At 42.8% G+C, this 25,331-nt stretch overlaps 1 protein-coding gene across 6 annotated transcripts in view; it reads right to left on the bottom strand.

Moving 5' to 3' along the window:
• DNM3 (dynamin 3) overlaps window positions 1–21,249 on the bottom strand; it is a 352,871-nt gene extending 331,622 nt beyond the window's left edge. For all 6 annotated transcript variants that reach the window (XM_081120434.1, XM_081120436.1, XM_081120431.1 and 3 more), the window contains exon 1: window positions 20,925–21,249. In XM_081120434.1, the coding sequence (XP_080976560.1) occupies window positions 20,925–21,085 (161 nt within the window). In that variant the 5' untranslated portion in view covers window positions 21,086–21,249. The remainder of the gene's footprint in view (window positions 1–20,924) is intronic.
• Between the last annotated feature and the right edge of the window lie 4,082 nt (window positions 21,250–25,331).

Raw genomic sequence — 25,331 nt, 5'->3', positions numbered from 1 at the left:
TGGTGAACACCAAAGCCCCACTGAAGTAAATCCTGCTCTGTAGGGGTGTCTCCAGCACAGCAGCTCTCTGCCAGTAGTTGCAGCTGGTCCTCACAGCTGACTGGCCTGGGGGTCAATTCCTCCCAGGGACACCAATAGCAACCAAGGCTCAACTACAACAGGACAGTGCACACGGCCCACACAGGGGAGCACCTAGAAGGCCCAGCTCAGGTGACTGGGGAGGCTGAGCCACTGGACCCTACAGGACACCTACTACACAAAGCACCTCTACAAATTCCAGGAGACATAGCAGCTCTACCTAATACATAGAAACAAACACCTGGAAGCAGCCAAAATGTGGAGGCAAAGAAAGATGTCACAAAGGAAAACAGAAGAAATCTCTAGAAGAGGAACTAAATGAAATAGATCCAAGCAAGCTAACAGATACAGAGTTCAGAATTTTGTTTATAAGGATGTTTAAGCAGACTATTAGGGAAATAACTGAGAAAATCGATAACATAATAAAGTACCAATTTGAAATGAAGGCTACACAAACTGAAATGAAGAATAATTTACAGGGAATCAACAGTAGAGTAGAGGACACTGAGAATCAAGTCAGCAATTTGGAACATGAGGAAACAAAAAAACACTCAACCAGAAGAGCAAAAAGAAAAAAGAATCCAGAAATATGAAGATATTACAAGAAGCCTCTGGGAAAACTTCAAGAGGCCCAACATTCATATTATTGGGGTGCCAGAAGAAGAAAGAGAGCAAGAAATTGAAGACCTATTTGAAAAAATAATAACAGAAAACTTCCCCTACCTGGGGAAAGAAATAGACTTACAAGTCCAGGAAGCACAGAGGGTCCCAAACAAGAGGAACCCAAAGAGGCCCACAGCAAGACACATCATAATTAAAATGCCAAAGGTTAAAGACAAAGAGAGAATCTTAAAAGCAGCAAGAGAAAAGCAATTAGTTACCTACAAGGGAGCACCCATACGACTGTCAGCTGATTTCTCAACAGAAACCTTTCAGGCCAGAAGGGGGTGGCAAGAAATATTCAAAGTGATGAAAAACATGGAACTACAACTAAGATTGCTCTACCCAGCAAAGCTATCATTTAGAACTGAAGGTCAGATAAAGAGCTTCACAGACAAGGAAAAGCTAAAGGAGCTCATCACCACCAGACCAGCAATACAGGAAATGTTGAAGGGTCTTCTTTAAGAAGAAGCTAATGAACAAAAGAATCTGATGAACTAAATAGATCCAGAGACACTGATGCATGCAAGAGATGATCATATTTCAGAGGAAAGAGGGAAGGGGAGTGGAGGGTGGGAAGAGATTAACCAAAGAAGTTATATGCATATATGCATAACCCATGGACACAGTCAATAAGGGGGTGAAGGCCTGGGGAGGGGTGGGAGCAAAGTGGAGGGGGTCAATTTGGGGGGGGGGGGAATAGGATACCTGTAATACTCTCAACAATAAAGATAAATTTAAAAAAATAAATTTTAAAAAAAAGTTTAACTTAATCACTAATATATGCTTATGTGTATATATGTGTATATATTTATACATAATGCATGTGCATACATATATATTTTTTAATCCTTACCAGATGATATTTTTCCATTGCTTTTCAGAGAGAGTGGAAGGGGGAGAGAGAGAGAGAAACATTGATGTGAGGGAGACACATCAATTGGTTGCCTCCCACACGTGCTCTGGGGTATGGAGCCTGCAACCCAGGTACGTGCCCTGGACCAGAATTAAACCTGAGCCCCTTCAGTCGGCAGGCTGATGCTCTAACCACTGAGCCAAACCAGCTAGGGCGTGTGTACACAGATTAATAGCAAACGATTTTGATGAAAACCTAGATATCTGGAAAAAATACATATCTTTCTATATTGGGGTATGGGTGTGACATCCAATTTTAAAATATAGAAAAACTACCATATCTGGTTAGGAAATGAAGAAACAGTTTTCAAATGAGTTCCAGGAAAAGAACTGGCTACCACTGACTGAAGAATGTACTTTAATACTTGAGCTCTGGCAAGAGGCGTCCTTGCATTTCTTTCCTGTGGTCAAGTGACACTTGGAAGAAAATAGAAACATTCTTACTTTTGAAAACACAGTAATAATGTCATATAATGAGAGACTCAATGCAGGTGTGCCTCTGGTTTGGCTTAGAGCTCAATGCATTAGGAAGGAAAGGAAACTGTTCCTGAGGGAAGATTTGACAGAACCATTAGGAATGCTTCTTTGGCTGTCATGGATGAGAAAGACAAAAGAACGTAATTTTCCTACACTAGAGAAAAGGGGGGGGGGGGGCAGGCACAGAACTTCTCGCAGTTAAGAACACTGGACATTCCAATTTCTCCCAGCTTAAGCAATTTATTTTGTCACTTGAAATGCCAGCTAAGGAGGAGACACACAGTCAATGCCACCACCTCCAGGTCTTTGCCTCTCCCCTGGAAGTGCTGATGTCCCAGCTCTGCTTTACCTTTCCTTGGTCCACAGTCCTAACCACCCTGGAACCTACCATATCATTTACTGACGTTCTATGCGCCTTGTCTGCTCGTCTCCCAGTAGAGTGTGAACTCCTGGAGGACAGCCATCTTTGCTCTATGGGCTTTGTTCTCGAGCTCTTAAGATAGTGCCTGACACATATCTGTTGCATTTGGGGTTTTTAATAACCTTTTCAATAATACTAATACTCAAGAGCAAACATTGATGGAGACCGAGTGCCTACCACAGGCCAGGCACCATGCTGTGCCTCCAACCCCACTAAAGAAACTCACAGCAGCCTGTGAAATACCTATTATTTTACTGTAGAGAAATGTGTCACATACGGAGATGTCATAGAGCAAGTGAAGCTTGTTCAAAGCCTCCACATCTTCATTCAACTTGACTTAAAGAACTGACACTGTTGTATCTCCAAATATTCAAACCCACCCAATAACTACAACTGTGAATTGTGAGTTAACGAAGCTGATCAAGTGTCTTCACAAATTACGTCAAACACAAGCCTCAGACCCTAGGAGTAATTATGGAACGATTTTGCTCCTCCTTGCTATGTTTTATGCTCCTCCCTCGAGCCTAAAAGAACGATAACTTCTGCAATACTTTACAGTTCATGTTTTTACAAGTATCATCAAATTTTATCTAAGCCATTAAAAAATACATCTATAACCGCGCTCTTCAACTGACTCCAAAAAGAGAAAGATCCTCTTGTCCAAATTGGACCTGAATGAGAAAGAGATAATCAGGAAAAGACCTTCTGAGTGGTGATGTCTGTAACTTCCAAGGCAGCTGCTAGCCTCCCAGATTTTCACTTACCTAAAGAAAGCGACTAGGAGAAAAGCGACACAGTTCTACGAACTTAGAGCACAACTGGACCAACATGCCGAGACTGGAAGAAACCCCTCTTAGTGCTCCAATTACTAACATCTTGACTTCACATTTCCTAGGAAATGCTAATAGGAAAATAAACAGGAACAATTCCCATTCATTGCTGCATGACCTATTTTGACAATATCGAAGGTCCAATATTCACTGTGTGGCTAATCTGTGCTCTGAACTATGGGAGATGCAGTGAAATACAAAGGCATAGTCCTATCCTCAGGGACTACTGAGAAGACCAAATACAGAGGTAAAGGCAAACAAAAGAAAAATTAACTACACAAAGAAAAAAATAGAAATGGGGGGACAGCAAAGAAACTTTATCATCTCAAGAAATTCTAGGCCTTTGGTAATCCATTGCAAAGTCTGTTTAATTAATATGACATGAAACGTGGTTTCAAATTCAATTTTCTGTTACCAAGTAATGCACTCTTCAAATCCTAATACAATTATACTCGTTCTTTAAGACCTGACTCAAACGTGACAATCTCTGTCACTTTCCCTGGCCTTCCCTCAACCCTCTACAGGGCCTTGACATATCTCAAATTCTCCACATACCCTTATCACACACCTAACTTTCCTGATGGGCTAGTAGCCAGCTACATGAGCGCAGAGGCCATAGCTCATAAGTGCATGGTACCTGGCAGTCAGTAGGGGTTAAGAAATTGCTGTCTAAATTGAACAGAATAAAGAATCTACTGCCTCTTAAATCCATAGAATCTATCTTCCTGGAGAAAACACATAATACGTGACCTCTGAGTTATTCGGAGATTACGTTTACATTTTAAATGTTCTCTTTGGCAGGTAAAAACAGCAAAAACAACAACAATCAAACACTCAAAGAAAAAAATAAGGTAGAGTAGTAAAATACTTTAGCAATAATAACCCAGCATCACGTCTCTTGGACAACCAATGGTCACCATTCATGACATGAATCCATTTGTAATTAAGCAAATGGAAAAAGAGAAAATAAACAGTCGGGAAATCTGAGGTCAAGAGTTTTGGTTCCTATGTGGATATGAGTGCAGGAAAAAACATGATTTTATACTAGAGAAGAGAAATTCTACAGTAACCCAGCACAGTTCAACAGTCAACTAGAAGAGACAGCTGTAACTACCCACTTCCCTTGTGAGGAAATGCCTCTGGAGAGACAAACTCAACAACAGTGGAAATCACACGCCAGAGATCCTGGGAACCTGGAACTCTGCTAAGACCTTGTGTGGCCAAAGCTGTGAGCAAGCAGATGACAGTTCTGCGGGCACGTGGAGGCAGCACCAGACGGGAGGGCAAAGGAAACGGCACCTGGGCTACGAGCTGGTGTTTTCATATCCCTTAATTCAGAGGGCAAAGCAACAGTGTGTGCCCCAAAGCTTTCACAAAACCGTTTTCTCCAAAAGCTCACATACGTGATGTTCAGCTAGACCTACAACAAGCACATGCCTGAACAACTGGCCATTTCTCAAACTGTGGTTTGAGAAATTCTATAAAGGTCACTTGGACACTTCTTTTGTTCCTTCTCTTCCTGCTATCACAATATCAATGAAAGAGAGCAAATAAAAACTTAGGCTGTTTAATAGGTAAGACTGCTCCCTGCTCAATAAGGCCCCAGTTGCCAAGAAGCATTAACTTAAAAGAGGGTAGCTGATTCTCCTTGCTTCCTGCCTGAAAACTTGTCTAAGTTGTCACATCTCTAACTCAATTATGCATCTGCGAAGATGCCATTAAATAGGTGGATCTGACATTTCAAATAGATCTGGCACGAAGCTATTTCTTGCTGAAAACTTTCCGCTCATTCACACAATGCGCAAATTGCAGTGCCGGGGTTGAAAACAGGAAAAATCCCTTGGCTTGGCACCAAGTGCTTCAGGGCGCGCCAGTCTGTACCCCTTGGCCCAGGCAGACCACAGGGAAGACGGATGCCTGGCATGCCACGAGCTGTCCTCGGGATACCACCTGACACCCTCACCAGGGAGGGCAAGTCCCAGGGCATAAACCAAAGAATTCCAAACCTGGTCGACTCTAAGAGATCCTGTGTGTAAGGAAAGAACACTACTCTCACTCAAGCAAGACACCACCGACAGCCTGAACAGCACGGGGGATGGTGCTGGGTGGAAAAGCGCAGCATCAGTCATGCATGAAGGAGTAATTCATGAGTTGGGCCCAACGTGGAGAAGTTTGGGGAATAATTAACCAATTTATTTCATTTACATTTTACAACTTACATATGCACAAGAGTGACAGATGAGAAAAGTCTATTCCTAAAGTCTGAGAGCTTCTCCAATAAATATAAAACTAAAATTCTAAGTGATGGGGAAGGACTGCACTGACACTGGATTTCTCTTTCTTGGTTAGCTACATACACAATAACAGTGCATCTTAAAGTCGTGGCATCTTTGATAGATAAAGTGTGGTAGATTACAGTAAATACAGACATATAAATGCATACTTGTGATATATGACCAAGGGTACCACACAGAAGTAAACCCCATCAATGCCAAACACTAGCTAACAGGGTTCCCTTTGACATTGGCGCATGTAAAATCAGGGCCTGTTGATAATTTCCAAGTAGATTATAAATATGAAGATACATTATTCCAAGAAGAGATTAGGTCTAAATAAAGGAGATTCAAAGGAAATGCAGGCAAATTTGTGAGTAACAGCACCATAAATATATGAAAGATACTTCAGGTGCATCTAACTTTAGTTTAGGATTAAACCTCTGAAAAAAAAACCATATGTCCTGAGTCTCCCTGTAACATGTCACTTAGGTGTTTATTAGCAGAAGAATTATGGACACGATGAACCACAAATGTGACACTCTTATAGCCTAGTACAGATGTGACTTCTATATACCAAATATTTGACGTTGAAAGCATAAACAGCCATATTAAAATACAGAGTTTTTAGTGAGATAAAGTAATCATGGTAGGGGCAAGGAGAGCACTCAAGTACTTAACCAGTAACCATTTCCACAGGCCAGAATTATATCAAATTTCAAAGCCCTCACCTCTCTCGGGATAGGAGTTTGCTGCAAGTCCGTTCCAAGTCTGACCTTCCGTATCCTCTGGAAGGCCTGCCCTGCAGGTCTGACTCCGACCCCTGCTCTGACCATTCCCAGCTCTTCACACGCTGTGCGGAGTTCCTGCCGACTTCAAAGGCTGCGCTCGGCGCGTGCAGTTACACCCATTCAAAACATTTCAAAATGCTTGGCCTTTATTAGAACCTTACATGCACCTAAGCATTTAAAATAAGGCCTAGCCCTGCCGGCGTGCCTCAGTGATTGGGGTTGACCTATGAACCAGGAGGTCACGGTTCAATTCCGAGTCAGGGCCCGATCCCCAGTCGGGGGCGTGCAGGAGGCAGTCGATCAATGGCTCTCTCTCATCACTGATGTTTTGTCTCTCTCTCTCTCCTTCTCCCTTCCTCTCTCTGAAGTCAATTTAAACAAACATTAATAAATAAAATAAAAGAAGGCCTAAAAGCCACGTATTAAAACAAAATCCTAAAAATACTACTGACAGTGAGTGTTTTGACAGGCAGTGATACCTATTCTCAGGATGTATGTGTCATCTCAGCCAAATGACCACATACGAAACCCTGAGGAAACTTCCTGAACACCTACTATGCGACACGATGTGCCACCCATTGGGAGCTTGGGATGCAGGTGATGTGGCACAGAGGAGCTTATAAAATAATGGAGCATATAAAATAAGCCCTATTTAGGATGTCAATAAGGCTTATTTTTTCACTTGTAAAAAATACAAGTGAAGGCTTTAAAAAATAAATAAATAAAAGAAAGTAAAATCCACATACACTGGGCGATTAGAAAGGCTCCGCAGAAGAAGCAGTATGTGGACTTGAACTTGCCTGTTCTTCTGAATACCCTGAGATCTTTGAGGGAGAGGGTAAGTGCCCTTTCCTGGAATCCACAATAGCTAGCACAACCCTCTGCGTACCAGCAAACACGCGGTAAAGTTTTAACAAACTGAAACAAACGAGAGGAGTAGAAAGCGCAAGAGCACTTGAGATGGAGGGAGCACTACAGGCGATGACACAAGGGAGAGAAAGGAATGTTCCAGGAGGTGGTACCTTTGCTGTGTGAGAGACAGGAATGGAAAAAATGCTGAAAGTAACTGGTGGCCAGATAGTGGGATCACTTTAAATGTGATGCCAAGAAGTCAGGCTCATACTGTGTAAGAAAAGGGAGTGATGACGATTGAGGTTGTGGACTCTGCTAAAGCATTTAAGATGGTTTAGACAGGGCTGACACTGGAGAACGAAGGCCCTTAGACAAGCAATTGCAATAGGCAGGCAAGAGGGAAGGGAGTTCTGAGCTGGGGCAAGAGCTACAGAAATGGAAAAGCCCCGCAGAGACGTGGAACTCACAAAACTTAGCAGGTGTGGGGAGAGGAGCGTTGAGGAAAATATAAAAGTTTCAAGGTTTGTTGATTACGAGAACTAACAGAGGAAATGAGCCTCCTGGGGAAGATGATGTATCTGTTAGTAAAAGTCTGAAATCTCAGCATGGATCTGAAAATACAGGGCTGGGATCCAGGCTCAAGATCCCAAAGTCACCTGCCCAGCTGAACCCTGATAATGGGCGAGATCACTGAGGAAGGAAGCTATTACTGGTTGTTATAAAATGTGAGAAATTGTTTTTGACTCAGCTCTAGAGGAAATGGTAAAAGTATGAATGTTTCTTTCTTCTTTCTGATAACAAATCATATTTCACTTTTCTCCCTGACTACCAGGGAGCTTACCCGTGTTCAGCTTCACTCTTATGATAATCTTCACGTGTGGAAATTTTCTATTCTCCATTTCTCAGTCTTACCTTAGTTTCTTCTTTTTCTTGGTCCTGCCTCTTCTCTTTCACTTCATTGTTTCATTTTACATGCCTGATAACTCTAGAATTATTCATTAAAAAATAAATGAATAAATAAGTATGGTTTGTAGAAAGCCACCTCAAATCCTTTGTGGGAAAGCAGGGTGCCAATAAATTTAAATTCAAAAATGGCTTTATTTGCAGGGATGGTAGCTAACTTCTTATGAATTACAGGAGTGTTTCTCTCCAACTAACAAAACCCCCTAGGTTTTAAATGTCTGTGTTTTAAAAGGCAAGTCAAAGAATGATTAATTCAATTATAAAACAACTTAGCCTCACAAAAAGATTCTCTCTAAATTAGAGCTCTAAGCTACGTGATAAGAAAAAAAAATTTTCGAGCAAGAATTATAAACTTTTGGCAAGCAAACTCTGAACATTAAAGCATCTCTAATGTAATAATAATACAATGCCTTAAGAAAACACAATTTATAAATGTATCATTTATATACCATTTTCTAAAGAGAGAAGCTACCGAATAAAATAGGCCTTACAATGGCAATTCAACAATAAATGTTGTATCCCATTCCAAAGAGAGGTGCTTGTTGTATATATATTATGTACATAAACTGTGGTCTCCTTGTGCTTTTCTCAGTTCCAGCCTAATAGGAAAGCCCCTTTTCCAAGCTCAGGGGCCTCCATTCAACACTATGCTTCTACAAGTCCCGACTGTTCTGTAGACAACTGGGAGTCTGTCCTCTACCCTGGCAAGCCTTATCATGAGCTGTTAGCTCCTTTTAACCAGTTCCCAGGTCTTGTCCTCACTGCCACAGCCCCTTCATGCTCGGGCATCTGGAGACCTTACTGGAAAATAGGCAGGGTAGATCCGAATAGACATACTTTCCTTCTACACCTAATGTATTCCTCCATTCACCCACCCACAGGTCCCAGCCAGGAAACCTACAAGTCATTCTGAAGAAATATTACCTTTTAGAAAAACAGTCTTCAGTTATAGGTCCTCCTAATATTATGCCAAGGAAATGTAGCCTTTTAAACCAAGCAGGTGTCCTGGTGGCCCTTGCAACGGAGATGATCTCTTAGGCATGTTTTGCTACATAGAAATCTTGGCTTAAGCACTATTTCGTAAACTAATCACTTACTGAGGAGTCTATGTACTAGGCATTTAAAAGCCACTTTTTAGGCTTTGCAAAAGGAATTGAGATCAAGTGTATTATCTCCATTCTGCAAATGAGGAAACAAACTCAGGAAGTCACATACGTTCAAAAGCATTTGGCTTTTTGTGAGCACAACACCACCTCTTTGGATAATTCTGTGTTCAAAGAGCTAACAGCGCAACACAGCTCTGAGCATCTCCGGCCTTTCAACACACCTCAGTGAGACCCTTCTACCTGTGGGCTCAGCTTCCAAGAAGAGATGACAGCTGTGTCTTGAAATGTAAGTACAGTTAGGCAAAGAGGAACCCGAAGAGCCTTCCAGGTAGAGGGGGACACGTGTTAAGTCCGGGGGACATGAAAGGGCTCGACACACTCTAGGACCTGAGTAGTTCAGCAGGACTAAACACAGTGAATGGGGAGGGTGGGCGAGGGGAAGGGGCAGGTGGCGGAGGGCGAAGGAAACAGTACGTCATGCCAGGAAGCTGGGTGACGGGGACATTAGCAGGAGAGTGGCTTGATAAAACTTTATTTCACAAAGAGCATGAAACTGTTTTTGACTTACCAAAGGGCAACTTCACATCCATTTGGAGTACACTTCTCTACTGAGCTCACCTTCCCATTTCCTCGGGTGTCCTCCTCACACCTCTCCCTCTTTCTTTCTGTTCCTCCCTCTCCATCGCCTCATGGAACCCCCCATCGCTCCCCCACCAGCAGCTAACTCTCTGTGTCCCCCATGTCCGTACCAGTTGCTTGGTCGTTCTACCTTTGGGCCAGGGCAACACTCCAACCAACTGACCACCTGGCCAGGGCTAAACTATTTTTGACAAAACCTACTGAACTCCCCTTGGCTACCATCCTTTGTCATACATTCTCCCCTTCTGTATGGGCTCCAGTGACACAGACTTACCTTAAGTCCCTCCAACACTCGGCTAGTTGACATCCCAGAGCCTCAGTGTCTACTGTTCCTTCTGCATGGAATGCTTTAGCCTAGCTCTTCCTGGGACTGATCCTTTGTCCTTTGGCTGATATGCCCCCTGATCAGAGACAGGCTTCCCTGACAAGCCTATAAATACTCCCCCCTCTGTCATGCTCCATCCCCATGTCCTGATCATTTCTGGGACAGCATCCATACTGACTTATAATTACACATTTATTATTTGTTTATCATTGGTCTTTTCACTAGACTGCAAGCTCCACAATGACAGGGAGTGTGCCTGCTCACTTATTGTCTTTTTGCTGCTCAAGACACTGTCTGGCACACAGTGAGCATCCAATGAATAGCATCATATGCTGCAGATAAACCAGGTATGACAAAGGCTGAAACCTCTCCATTATATTTGCTGGTTCACCCATTCAGTATTTATTCAGGAGTTACTATGTGCTACAAGTGAAGATAAACAAATAGACTCTGCCCTCAAGAAGCTCACAATTTAGTGGCAGAAGTAGATCATTTAATGCATTGTAGTAAGTATACTATTAAAGAACTGCTCAGAGTTACAGGTGCTCAGAAGAGGAAAAAGGAACCTGGGAGGGATAAGAGTGGAAGGTTGTTGAGGCTTCCAGGAGGCCAAGAAACCTGAGTTAAAGATAACAGGTAACCTGGTGAAGGGTCATAAATTATTCCTATAAAGGGATCTATGTGAAAAGGCAAAGAAATGTAAAAGAGCGTGGTGAATGTGTGCAGGGTATAAAACACAGCTGTATATGAGAACAACAGATAAGCAAGAAGGCTGGGCCACACAGGGCCTTTCTGCCATGCCGAGAAGGTTAGATTCTATGCTGTTGGCATTGGGAAGTTTTTCACCAAGATAGCAACCGCATTTTAGTTCCGTATCAATCATTCTATGGCTGTGTGGAAGGTAGACTGGTAGACAGATGGGGAAAACATTAAGTCTATTGCTATAGTCCAGAAAATGAATGATGACAGCTTGAACTCAGTCAGTGGTTGTAGGAATTCAGCACAAGTGATCAACTTCAGAAATACGTAGGAAGTAAATTAAGCTGTTCAGAGATCATCCGTGACCTTGGCGAGGGTAGTTGCAGTGTACTGATGGGAAAGGAAAACACATTTCTACAGCTGCAGAAATAACGGGAATTGTGGAAGTGGTGCTTGGCAGTTCCCAAATCTGGCTACTTATCAGAAGCACCAGGGGAGCTTTTGAAAAACAATGGCTAACCTCCAGGACCACTGAGTCAGTCTCCATGAGCAAAGCCCAGGAACCCTAATTTTGACAAGTTCCTCGGGTAGGTCTTACACAAATATCCACATATTTGCCTTGAAGGGATAAGTAAAAAATGGAGGCACATATGCTAAGAGCATTAGTTTATCAAGAACAGACAATTTTATCTCAGAAATCTGAAAAATAAATCTCTTACTAAAAGCCAGGATCTCCACTCCCAATACCAACTCATCTTAAGTCAAGTCAACAGTTTAATTAGTAAAAACTCAATAAAAATTAAGTACCTAAAACAGATTTGTGCAAGAGACTGTGGGGAACACCAATAAAAACTTGCAGTTTGCCTCAAGGGCCCAAAACAAATGTAAATCAGTCTGGAATTCTGTAGTGCCACACAATATGGAACCAACCCAAAGCCACTGGGGGAGGGGGGGGTCAGAGGAAGCTGCCATCTGTGTCCACTGTGCCTCTGGCTCCATCTTAACGTATCAAATTCTTGCTCTTGAATGTGCATTTCAAATCCTGCCTCTTTCAGGAAATCTTTCCTCTCTATAGAGATGTGCTCTTTTCTGTTGATTGTCTAAAACCCTCTGTGCTTCTAAAGGCACCTAAAAGGTTCTGGACACAATCTCCAACTTGTGTGTTGGAAGGGGTTCCCCATACATCCAAGCAATTCTCAGACATCTGCTGGGTGTCCTACAATTCAATTTAATTCAGATGCTACCTGGAGTTAGTAGCATCAGATTAGGGGCTCAGTCCCACAAGACTGCCCCCCATACACACACACATTTCAGATTCCATTCCCAAGCCCAGGTTGTTACCAGTGCTCCTGACCAACAAGCTGTAGACTAGAGGTTCCAATGACTCCCTCCTCGTGTTCAACTAATTTGTTAGAGTGGCTCATAGAACTCCGAGAAACACTTTACTTTCTAGATTTCAGGTTCATCATAAAAGATATAACTCAAACAGCAGATGAAAGGATGCACAGGGCAAGGTATGGGGAAGGGGCACAGAGCTTCTATACCCTCTTCAGGTGTGTCACTGTCCCCATATTTCCAAGTTCACCAGCTCTTGGAACCCATCCTTTTGGGCTTTTAAGGAGGCTTCATTATGAGGCATGATTGATTAAATCATTGGCCTTTAGTAATTGAAATCAATCTCAGCCTCTCTCCCCTCCCCCGAGGTGGAGGGGTGGTGGGAGGGGCTGAAAGTTCCATCCCTCTAATCACACGGTTAGTTTCTCTGGCAACCCAACCCCATCCTTAGTAGACCCAGGGACATCCAAATATAACAAAAAATACTATTATGTTGTCAACACTTAGGAAACTCCAAGAATTTGAGGAGCCGTGAGCAGGAACCTGGGATGAAAACCAAATATATATTTTTCTTATAAATCACAATATCGTAGCCATCAATTATTGAATGTATATTATGGGCCATATGCTTTGCATTATTTTACTGAGAACTCACACACACACAAAATTAGGTCTGTATTATTATCTCTACACTGCAGATGAGAAAACGAAGTCCCAGTGAGGGTCAATGCCTCCCTGAGGAGCCTGGCTATCAGCAGGAGTCAAGGTGGGCCTGAAACACCAGTCAGCAAAGCCTACACTCTAGCACCAGGGTACAATGGCTCCTTTTCAAATATTGGCCTTTTCGGGATCTAAGAAAACAAGTATCATAAGTAAGATTAGTCACCCATCAAATTACTTATTTAAATGGATTAGTTTTTTCCATTCCAAGCCACTGAAATGATAGACATCAAGGCCCTTCAGAATCCCTACCCACTCCTAGTAGGTATGTACATGTTACTCACTTGTATATCAAGACCTTGAAGTAGTGGGAAATGAAAGTGAGACACTATCACAAGGGCGCACCGAGGCACCCACTTTAAACTCCTAGAAGCAGAGTACTTTCAGCAGGGATGTTAGAGAAAAACAAGACCAAAAGCAGTCCTATATTGTTCATATAATTCATGAATTAAATATAGCATCCTTTATCTCAATAACTATCTTGCCTTTATTATCAATTAACATTAAGGATTTAATACAATGTTAATGCTTGTTGAAATTAATTGTTAATTTTTATTTTTGGTTATTCCTCACCGGAGGATATTTTTCCCATTGATTTTTAGATAGTGGAAGGGAGGGAGGGAGGGGGAGGGGGGAAACAGAGAGAGAAAGAGAGAGAAACATCGATGTAAGAGAGACACATAGATTATTTACCTCCCACACGTGCCCCCACCAGGGCGGGGGATTGAACCTGCAACCCAGGTACATGGCCTTGACCAGGAATCAAACTCGCAACCTTTCAGTGTGAGGGCCGATGCTCTAACCACTGAGCTACACTGGCCAGGGCTTAATTGTTAAAATTTCTACATTGAAGGGTCTCACTCTAAGAGTACAAGCACAAAAAAGTAAAAATATGAAGCAGACAAACTGAAGGGTGAGAATTTGCTACACAAATATATTTTTTATTTTATCAAAAGTTCACCCATTTCTTTAAATAGCAACATTTCCATTTATACTATTTATTTCTATACAACTTTTCAGAAGCTTTTCTTGGTTTAAGCAAGGCCTATTAGTTACCATCTCAGGCAAATCTGTCTAGATATGCCCACGTGATAGGAAAATATTAACAATATCCACTATTTCATTTAATCTTTTCCTGGACCTATCTGTTCCCTAAAAGTCACAATCTACTCTAGGGTATATTATCTCAGCCAGATGAACTAGTCTAAGCCTGAGAAAAATCCTGCTCCCTGTCTCCTTCCACTATTGCACATAGGAAAAAAATAAAATGTGGCTGCTGGTCTGCTATCCAGAACAGTAATAGAGATTATCGAGGAGGAGGAAAGGTTGGTCCCAGGGAAGGGAATGGGAGGAGGCCTAGTGAGGGTGAGAGGGAGGCACTTTAAAACAATAAGAGGAGGGAGAAGAGATGATGAACTGGCCCAGGGCTCCCAGTTCTGAACACCAAGTTCAAACTCAGCTCTTGATTCTGTTCCTGACCTTGGGCAAATCTCTTGGTTCTCTGTATCCTAATGTAGCTCCAGGAAGTTAACAAAAATGATGCCAGAAGAAAGTGTCTTATAGAGCTAGTGAAATGCCAGTCCTTGCTACTGATAAAAGAAAAGCTAAGCTACTTATGACAAAATAAAAAATCACTAATGTGATATTAATAAACCCTCTAATTTGTTGGAATTATTATTAACTCAAGAAATCATTGAAGGTAAACCCTCTGCCTTTATCTTTCCCTCTTTCTAAGCCATGCATTCCATCTCAGATTTGACTTTTGAACATATTCCCTGACATTTTGTCTTCGGTTTACTACACTACTTTAAATAAATGCTCTTTAAAAAGAAAGAATTCCACCACTCTCAAGTATGAATGTCTTGAGGTCCTTACAGGGCAGCTGGTCCGACCCATCTCACTCTCAATTAGCCTCCACTACATCCAGTTATATTTTTAATCTCTCCAACCTCTTTTCTTTCTTGCTCGTCTCCTGGGCCCTCTCCAATACCTGGTATCTCTTTGTGACAAAGCGACAGTCTAAATTCAATGCCTTGTTGTCAAGTCAGACACTGAGACACAGATCACCACCTCCCTGCTTTGACATCGATACTTCAGTACGTGCAGCCTTGAGCTAGAATGATACCGGCTGCCAAATGACACTGGAACCTCATATATTGTCTACTTTCCACTCATATCCCAATTCCATTTCAGAACTGTAGTTTTTCGGGGTTGTTTTCTTTTTTTGTAAAAATAAATTGACAGAGTATAAATTATTTTGTCCTGACTAGTTTGCATTATACCCAACTGCCTTCATTTTATGAACTCATTTGAAAATTGTGGTCTCATACCTTAGGCTGTCGGTTTATGAGTTTACTTCCATATATACACTAGACAAAGAGGAGAGAGGAGGAGGAGAGAGGGAGAGAGAGAGAGAGAGAGGGAGGAAGAGAGAGAGAGAGTGCAACATCAATTTGTTGTTCCACTTATTTATGAATCCATTGGTTGCTTCTGTATGTGCCCTGACTAGGGATCGAACCCACAACTTTGGCATATCAGGACAACACTCTAACGAACTGAGCTACCCATCAGGGTCTATATTCTTATCCAGTATACTTAGAACTCAATAAATGTCTGCTCATTGACTTTACTGCCCATGTTTCTCAACAGAACCAACAGATGTCATGTTCAAGGCTAAATCCCTGCTTGGCCATTTCCTAGCCATGATCCTTCCCAAATTACTTGTTTCTCTAACCAGAAGTTTCCTGCCCTATTGACATGGGGATGTGAAAACAGGTCAGGTAAGGAAGGCATGGAAAGTGTGGAACAGTGGCCATGCCTGCCACCCAGTAAGGCTAAACAAATACTGACCCCTATCTTCCTTCCACTTTACAGAAATGTGTTTAGTATAACATAATCCATTAGAATGTCTAAATTAATGCTGAGAGTGTGAGAAACTGCAAAGCAGGCTTAGAGCTAGGCATTCTATACAGTACATTAGCTTGGAGCTCTCTCGACTTGGCTCTAGTGGGAAAGGAAAAAATCATCTATTTCTTTTAGTTACTTGTAGTCCTCTCTTAAAATTAAAACATAATAGTAAGTAAACCTCATAATTTAACTATGCTTATTAGCCTTAGCAAAAGTTGCTGCCTAAAACAACCAAAAAACACCTAATATAATTAATGTGTGTTCCATTGGTAGAAAACCCAATAGCCTACCTCCAGCATAGCTAACTATTAAGTTTCCATTCCCCCAGAGTTCTGAACGGCTGCCTTAAAGAAGTTAATCAACTTCATTCTTAAAGAAGTTAATAAAGTCCATTTTTTTAATATTCGTTTATCATAAGTAAGTTCTAAAACAGAGATATCATACCCAGTTCATCTAATTGTATTGCTTCTTGGATATTAATTTTAAAAATTAGGTTGATTGTGGTAATTAATTCCAACTGCAAATTTGTGATAGCCTAAAAGTACATTATGTGATGTTAATTCAACAAAAATATTTTCTCAGTGTCAGGTTTTAGCAATTTATTGTTGGATTTTAAAGTTCATGTTTCTGATACTTTATTTAAATAGACTCTTGGAACCCATCAAGCATGATTTTCAACAATTATCACATTTTAACTGATCGCACCCATTTATCTAATAACTTTAATACTTGGAAGCCATTTGTTGGAAAATATTCACTAATTCGGATGCTTTGATATTTTAAAAAAATATTTCCCCCTCAATACGAACCTATTTCTGAATTAAGAAACTTTACTACTATTGATGCTTCATGCCTAATCTCATTTGCAATTAGAAAACTCTTACCTCTTCAATTTTTAAATACTCTCTTGAAATCAAAGGATTTACGAATAGATTGGTGTCGATCTAAGTCATATGCCTGACTTTTGGATTTTTAAAAAATTACCTGGTCATGTCCATTCAACAGCAGCATCAAATGGCTCATTTTTAAAGCTCTCCCACAAAACATCTTTAATTTGATAATCAACAGATCCATCTTTAGAAACCTCACAACTAAATAAATACACATTAATTGACATTTCCACATTGAGATGAACTCCCCTCAACATAGTCATTTAAAAAAATCTTTTATTTGGTCCCCAATAATCACAAAACCTATTCTTTTTGTGCAAAATTGAAAGTCTATTTGCCACTCAGGCTAAAATAAAATAATGTGGAATCCTGTCTAGATAATTAGCATTGAAGAACTAATGTTTCTAACAAGTATATCATTAAAAAACATTTGCACATTAGCAACTAGTACAGTTTCCACTTAACACCCCTATAAACAAGTTATATGCACTCTAAACGCACAGTTAAATAAACAACCCAATTACATTCTAGAGCTCCCTTCAAGGATGTCTAATATAGGAAAGAAATATACTTAAGTTCTAACCAACGCTGCATTCGCCTAAGGGGTTGCTTCAAATCCTCCGTGAAATGAGCCAAGGTAGATATACATAAATAAATATAAATACAAGTATTAATGTAGCAGCTTCTTATTTATTTAGGCGGTGCTTTGAAGTGTGATCAAAGAAAGAGGTGAAAAGCGTGTATCAGAGGCACTGGGGAGTTTCCGTGGGGCGGGGCAAGGCACCCAGGTTTCAGAGAATGTGTTCAGAGCCCTGACACCCCAGGCTGAATCCTAGCGCCAGCATAGCTAGCCATGTTAAGCTAGCCTTTAGCAAGTTACTCAAAGTCTCTAGATCCTGATTTCCTCTTCTGTAAAATGGGACTCATAAGAGTACCTTTCTCTTTGGGGTTTTATGAGGATTAAATAAGATTATCCACATAAAAGCACCTAGCCTAGCACGTGATGCTTACACAGCAAACACTCAATAAATGTCAACCATTATCATCATCATCATCTCACTGTACCGCAAAAAGAAAAAACTGGATGTAAAGGTAGTTGAATAAATTCAGTTCTTCCCTACACAAACCAGACCAATGGGCAGACCCCAAGCCAGCAAGTGAACCCCTATATTCAGACCATGAGTCTCAGCCCCTATTGACAAGCCGCCTCTCACTGCCAGCACATATCTCATCTGAACACCCAGAAGAACAATCTGGTGACTCACACTATACCACATTAATATGTAAATGCATCACTTCAGCAAGAAAAACCACAAACAAGTAGTTCATTCACGACTCATTTTATTCCTGACAACCTCAAACGTGTCACCCCAAAATTGGACTTTACAGCTACAGTTAAATGAAGCAAACACATCCACATCCAAATTCATTCAGTGGTGTCCAAAAAGATCAATATAAACAAACTATCTGAGAGGAGAAGATATGGCTGGTCCACTAAGCAAGGATTGTCAATACTGAGGGGAAAATGCACCATTATTTTGAAGAGAACATGCATAAATGAGCAAATGCTATTAATTTACACGAGCAATGGCCCCTTGTTTTATGACTACATTCAGTAGCTGCACATAAGTCAGTCTTAACATGAAAACTGCACGGAGGTCTTAACAACATGTGAAAGAGGAACGTTCCATCCTCAAAGGAAAGAACCTTATCTTTACTGCACAATTTCTGGATAACAGAAAGATAAAGGTTATAATGGAATATGAGTAGTTTTTTTCTGCCTACGATGAATCTCCTATTAAAAGAGAAAACTCCTTTTTCCCTAAGGCTGGTTTAGAATTAGAATTAGGTTCCTCAATAATTCAATGACCAAAACCTTTATTAAAAAATCAAATGACCTTTTTAATTAAATGTTCTCCTTATAGGCTCTGATAGGCAGGTGTCATCTCTACAGATAATAACTCCTTTATATATTTATTAAATGAGCTTTCCCTCTATGTTCATCCTCTATGTTCTTTGATTTGGCAGTCTAACAGTAATTATTGGTAAAACTTTAAAAGTATAACAAATTACTAATGTATTCTGGTAAATGCTCTGATTTATATAATATTTATATTGTCCCTATTTTTTATTCTATCATGAAAAATGTTCCAGCTAAGATATTTTACTGTTCCATATCTCTTTTTTAAAATTCTCACTTCAAAAGAATATATCTAGTGAGGGGAAATCTGTACAATTTATTATGGAATTAAGGAATGTGTCAGGATTTGAAAACCTAGAAAACAGAATTGAGTATATGCATAAAATTGACATTAGATTTAAAAGTTCTTGCCACAAATAATCCAAGTAGATATATAAAAGATGCATAAAAATACGGTAATTGCACTTGAATTGCTTACAATTTTAATCTTGAAGTATCTGGTTAAAAACCAAAAGTAGTTAAATGACTATTAAGGCATCATGTCAAGTGCTCTGGAGTTTGTAAACCCAAAAATACATTGTCATCAAACCTCACTTTCCCTACCGTACTAGTTTAAATTTAGTGAATTTCATTAGCAATAAATCAAAGAAAGTAAAAACCCTTAAGTATGTGACTGTTGTGTGTACATGTGTGAAATACATATTTCTCCAACCCTTCATCATGTCTATGATGACGTAGGCAAAATGATTTACCATCACTCTTCTCACCACTCAAAATAAATGATAGAACCAAGTCTAAGTGACTAAGTAACTTATTAAAAAATACCAGTCAATTGTTGGCAATTTTACTTTTTTATTAGGTTTTCTTGGCTTTCTAGTTGGGGTAGGGGGGCACCATCTGAGTAAGAGAACATCATCTGAGAAAACAGAAAATGCACTTTATGGGTACTAACATTCCCAAAGGAGGGGTGGGATATCTAAATCACCGAACACTAACAACAACAAAAACCAAACAGGAACAGGACCCCTTCTGTATCCCCAATCACTAACCTGCCCAATAAAAAGAGTAAAGTACAATATCTCTGGCTCCTCCTCGCTGGGGCCCACTCTCCGGGCTGTTTCCACCTGGAAACAGATTTCAGCTTTCATAATGCTTCCAAATGGGCTTTTCTTAGCAAATGTCTGCACTCCTCAGGCAAGGCCCCTTAAAGTAACTTAATCCCTCGTGAACGGTTCGGTGGAAGAAATGCTGATTCCCAATTCAAAATAAATGCTTTCGCTTTTTCTGTATTAAGAGTCACGGAGAAACTCCTGGCTATAATTTAGATGCAGCCCGTTATCTTGAGGACTCGGAGGCCAAATCCGAGCTTAGGGAAGGGAAGATGCTGGGGGAGGCAGCGCGGAGAGAGGGCGAGAAGGATGCTGGTCAGTTCCCAGACGATGCAGGAATGACATGGCACCTGGGCAACCCGGTGCACGTCGCCCTGCTCCGAGTCTGTGCCTCGGTTTCTCCGGCACAGGCCTGGAGCTGTGACTAGGTGCTCCCGCGAACACACCACCTTTTATTCTCGACTCCCTGGGAGGAGGATGGTGGGGAAGCGTCGCTGGATAAAGCTGCACCGCAACAAACGAGGTCTTTCTCCTCGCACCCCGCCTCCCCTGCCAGGGGCAGGCGACGACTGTCTCGAACAGTAGACACAGCTGAGAGGAGCGGGGACGCGGGGCGGGCGGCGGGGCATCTCCGCGGGGGCGGGGGAGGGGTGAACCCACGGCCCCGGCAGCCCCTCGGGGAGGCCGGCAGGAAAGGAGGAGATGCGCGGCCGGCGCGCAGGACAGGGGCTGGGACGCGCCGCTCGCGTCCGGCCGCCCAGGGCCGGCGTGCGCAGCCAGGGGAAGTCCATCCCGGGGCGGACACCCCTCCCCCCACTCCCCCCGGAGGGCGCGGAGGAAATGGCTTTGTATCGCAGGATGAAAGGCAGACAGGAGGGCCCCCGGGCGGGGGACGGAGGATGCCCGCGGCCCGACGACCCCGCCCGCACCCTGGCCCACCACTCTGGAGCCCCCGGGACCCCCTCGGGCTCCAACGGCCGCAGTGGATGGCCACCCCTGCGCCCCGCGCTCACCTGCCCACGAAGTTCTCGAGCACCGAGCTCTTGCCGGCGCTCTGGCCGCCCACCACGGCGATCTGCGGCAGCTCCAGCAGGCAGCTCTGCCCCAGCGCCGAGAAGGCGTCCTGCAGACGGTTCACCAGCGGGATCAGCTCCTCCATCTCCCGGTTCCCCATCCCGCCTGCGCCGCCCGCAGGCTGCCCGCGGGTCCCCGCTCGCCTCTGCCTGCTGGCTGGGGGCCGGGCCGCGAGGGGCTCGGTGCGCCGGGTCCGGCGCCGACGTCGGATCCCGCTGGCCCGCAGCTGGGCTCCTGACAGCTAACAGCTCGCAGCGCGCCTGCGCGGGCCGGGGCGGGGCCTGGCTCCGGGCGCGCCCGCCGGGGCCCCGCCCCAGGGCTCCCGACGGCGCGCACGCACCGCTCCCGCTGCGGCCGGGCCGCCGCCTCCGCCTGGGCCGCCGAGGCTCCGCAGCGGAGTCGCAGCCCCGGGTCAGCGCCGATCGGCGGCCGCCGGCGACGCTGCTCCCTTCCAGCGGCTACGCGGCCGAAGTCCAGGGGCACGCTCGCCACTGATAACGACTCACACGGTCACCGCCACCCGGAGCGGCGGCAGCGGGCACCAGTGCCCCGCCCCAGAGCACAGTTCCCAAAAGGACACCTCGTGTTCTCACGTCCTGCCCCGGACCCGGCGCTCCCCGGGGTGGCTGGCCTGCTGGAGTCTAAATTCTCCGATCTGACATCCATTTAGACCCTGCGTGGTCTCGCTCCACCTAAGTATCCAGCTTTATTGGCTCTGTCTTCCCTCCCGCCCGAGCTAAGGTGGAGTCCATAGTGCTTACCCCTCTCCCTCTCCAGTCTCCCAAGCTCATTTTGTCCTTTGCGACTCCTCACGCCATTTCTCCTCCCAATCTGCCCCCTTCTACAGGGTCCATAAATAACCATGGCCATGTACTCTGCACCCATTCAGTTAAACTGAGCAGACTGAGAAGACTTGCCGTTGGGTCCTGTGTCTGATGAAGGAGACACAAAGATAAGTGGGCATGCTTCTCTTAGTCTCCTTAGAGAATTCCTCGTCAAATAGCAATAACTGTCGGCATTTAATTCACGGGCCTTACCTTGCCTCATGCTTCATGCCCTACCTGAGGACTTTCTCAGGGCTGTGACCCCATGTCATGGCTGAAATGCTAGTCCACCTTTCTCCTGTGCTTCAGACTGGACTCCACTGGTCCTGGACCTCACTACCTGAATGTCCTACACATCCTGCTGACATAACTTGCTCAAAACTGAACTCATCTTTTTTTAGTCTAGGCATTTAATGCTATAAATTTCCCTCCAACCCTAAAAAGACTTGTATAAAAATGTCCATAATAGCCAAAACACTAAGAACCACCCAAATGTCCATCAGAAGGTGAATGAATAAACAAGTATGGGGTATGTGCGTACAGTGGAATAATCTCGGCAACAAAGAGAGGTGAACTTCTGTTGCATCTCAGACACACTGTGTTGGATGAAAGAAGCCAAAGTATACAGTGCATGATTCCATTTATACAAATGGAACAGGCAAAACTACTCTATGGTGATAGAAATCAGGGGAGTGGTTGCCTTTGAGGGGTGGGAAACACTTTCGTGGAGGTGATGGAAGTGTTCTATATTGTGATCTGGGTGTGTTTGCCAGAACTCAACACTTACGATCTGCGCATTTCATTGTAAATTATACCTCAACTTTTTTTTAAGTAGGGGAGGAAAACAAATAATACTGAACATATCATCTTCTCTACTGAAGCGGATCCCTATTGGCATGCCTGCCCAGCACACCTTTTCTAAGGATCCTCCCTCCATCCATCACATGGTTGTAGCCAGAACGTCATGAAGATAGCAGGACATGAAGGGCAACTAATTGTGCCCTGGCCACAGCCTCATATATCAGGGGACACCTGGTCCAAGCTGCAGAAATCAGAGCCCTTTTCAAGGACTATGGATTTGGAGACAGAGAGAAAGAGAGAAACAGAGAGAGAGATGGATTTGTCTTTGTCTGAGTGGCTGAACTATGATATATGTAAAGTCTGGGCTGTAAAATCTTGGAACAATGATTAGTAATGGGTTTCGCCAACAAAAAAAGAGATGCAAAAGATGCTGGTCTTTGGAGAAAGAGAAAATTAAAGGCCAGAAAGAGAGGAGCCAAGGGAAACAGAGAGCAGTCTGGACGGTACCTGTGTCCTCGTTCTAGTGCACTTCTGATGCTCAGCTACAATCCTTCCAGAAGTTCCATGAGCCAGCCTCCCCTCAAAAACTTATAATAAATTCCCCTCTTTGCCCAACCTAATTCAATCTGTATTTCTTTTACTTGCTTCCTATTTCAGCAAGAAGTCGCCTGTCCCAATCCAGAATCTGGAAGTAATTTTAATTCCCTTTCTCTCTCTTTCCTTCATCCCCTATGTCAAATCATGCCCATTCTACCTCCCTGGAACTGTCTCCTCCTCTATATTTTTGCTGCCCATGCCTCTTTATAACTATCATGTGTTGAACCCTCTCCTCTACTTCCCATGTATATGCACCCTGAGTAGATTTTCATTATTGCACTTGACACATTGCATTGTCTCCAGTCTACATGTCTCTCTTCTCCACTAACTTGATAGGCAGAATAATGCTCCTCCCAACAGATGTGGACACATTCCAATCCCAAGAACCTGTGAATGTTACCTGAAATGGCAAATGGGACTTTACAGGTGTGATGAAATTAAGGGCCTTGGGATGGGGAGATTATGCTGGATTATCTGCATGGGTCCAATTTAGTCACATGCTCTCTGAGGATAGAGAGACTTTCCTGGCCATGTCAGAGGGAGATGTGAACTAAAGAAGAGTGGTCACACAGGTGCAACTTTGCTGGCTTTGAAGGTGGAGAAAGGGAGGTCACAAATCAAGGGATGCAGCCAGCCTCTAGAAGCTGGAAAAGGAAAAGCAACAGATTCTCCCCTAGAGCCTCCAGAAGGACCAGAGCCCTGCTGGCACCTTGATTTGAGCCCATTGAGACCTGTGTCAGACTTCTAACCTATGGAATTATAAGATAATAAATGTATGTTGTTTTAAACCACTACATTGTGGTGATTTGTTATAGCAGCCACAGAAAACTGATACAATTAATGATAAACTCCTTGAGGACAAGATCAATTTTTGTGATTCTCCATGCCTAGCATAGTGCTTAGCACTTAAGAAGACCATAGTCCACTGGAGACAGATGTAAATGAATTATCACAATATAGTGTAGTAAGTATTCCAAGGGTGCTATGGACTTAACTGTGTCTCCTCAAACTTCAGTGTCGCTGTAATTGGAGTGAAGACATAATTAAGGTTAAATGGGGTCATAAGGGTAGAGCCCTAATCCAGCAGGATTAGTGTCCCTGTAAGAGGAGACACCAGAGCACCACTGATCCATCCATCTATCCATCTATCTGTCTATCTGTCTATCTTTCTATCTCTATCTTCTCCTGCTCCCTATCATTTTTTCCACATCACCTTCCTAGCCAGGAAGAAGATTCCTAAAGCTTAACAGCCTTTTTCAGGCGTGGCTCTCTATCTAAAAGTTAGAACTTTTTATAAACGTATCAGAACTCTTACATCTAAATGAGTATTTTCCTTCAGGGTCATTTTGAGAAGTCACTGACTTATTGCAATAATACTGCATTTCACACAGTATCAGTGAAATTCCTCCTCTGAAATTGATGACCCACATCCAAAAAAATAAAACTCAGTATTCCACAATCACACATCATTTTAGATGAACAGAATAGTATTCATGTTGAACTCCTACCTCATTCATAGGACTTATTCATATAACTTTTAGCTAATTCTAAAAATTAAGTCTACACTATATATTACATACACTCATATATACATAGTATATACATATATCTTTAAAATATACTACAGGCTGAAGGCAAGCTCTAAGAGAGCTGTTAGAAAGTTTTGGAGAAGGGAAAACATCCCTGGAATTCATGTTTTTTAAAAATCGGTCACATCGCCCTAACTGGTTTGGCTCAGTGGTTAGAGCATCAGACCACAGACTGAAGGGTCTGGGGTTTGATTCCAGCTAAGGGCAAATACCTCGATTGCAGGCTTGATCTCCGGCCCTGGTCAGGGCATGTGAGGAGGCAACCAATCAATGTGTCTCTCTCACATTGATGTTTCTCTCTCTCTCTCTCTCTCCCTCCCCCCTCCACTCTCTCTAAAAAGCAATGGAAAAAATATCCTCAGGTGAGGATTTAAATAAATGAATAAATAAATAAATAAATAAATATCAGTCACATCACTGCAAAATCACATTTCATATCCTTCCCACAAAGCCTGGCTCAGTGCTCAATCAATATTTATGAAGCAGAACTGAACCGAAACATTAAGCGTTTGTCATGCTGTCCACGGTGAGAACC

The sequence above is a fragment of the Miniopterus schreibersii genome (assembly GCF_964146895.1).
Source record: "Miniopterus schreibersii genome assembly, chromosome: 19".
Classification (NCBI taxonomy): Eukaryota; Metazoa; Chordata; class Mammalia; order Chiroptera; family Miniopteridae; genus Miniopterus; species Miniopterus schreibersii.
The sequence above is the reverse complement of the archived record's forward strand: the minus strand, read 5'-3'. Positions and strand labels throughout refer to the sequence as shown.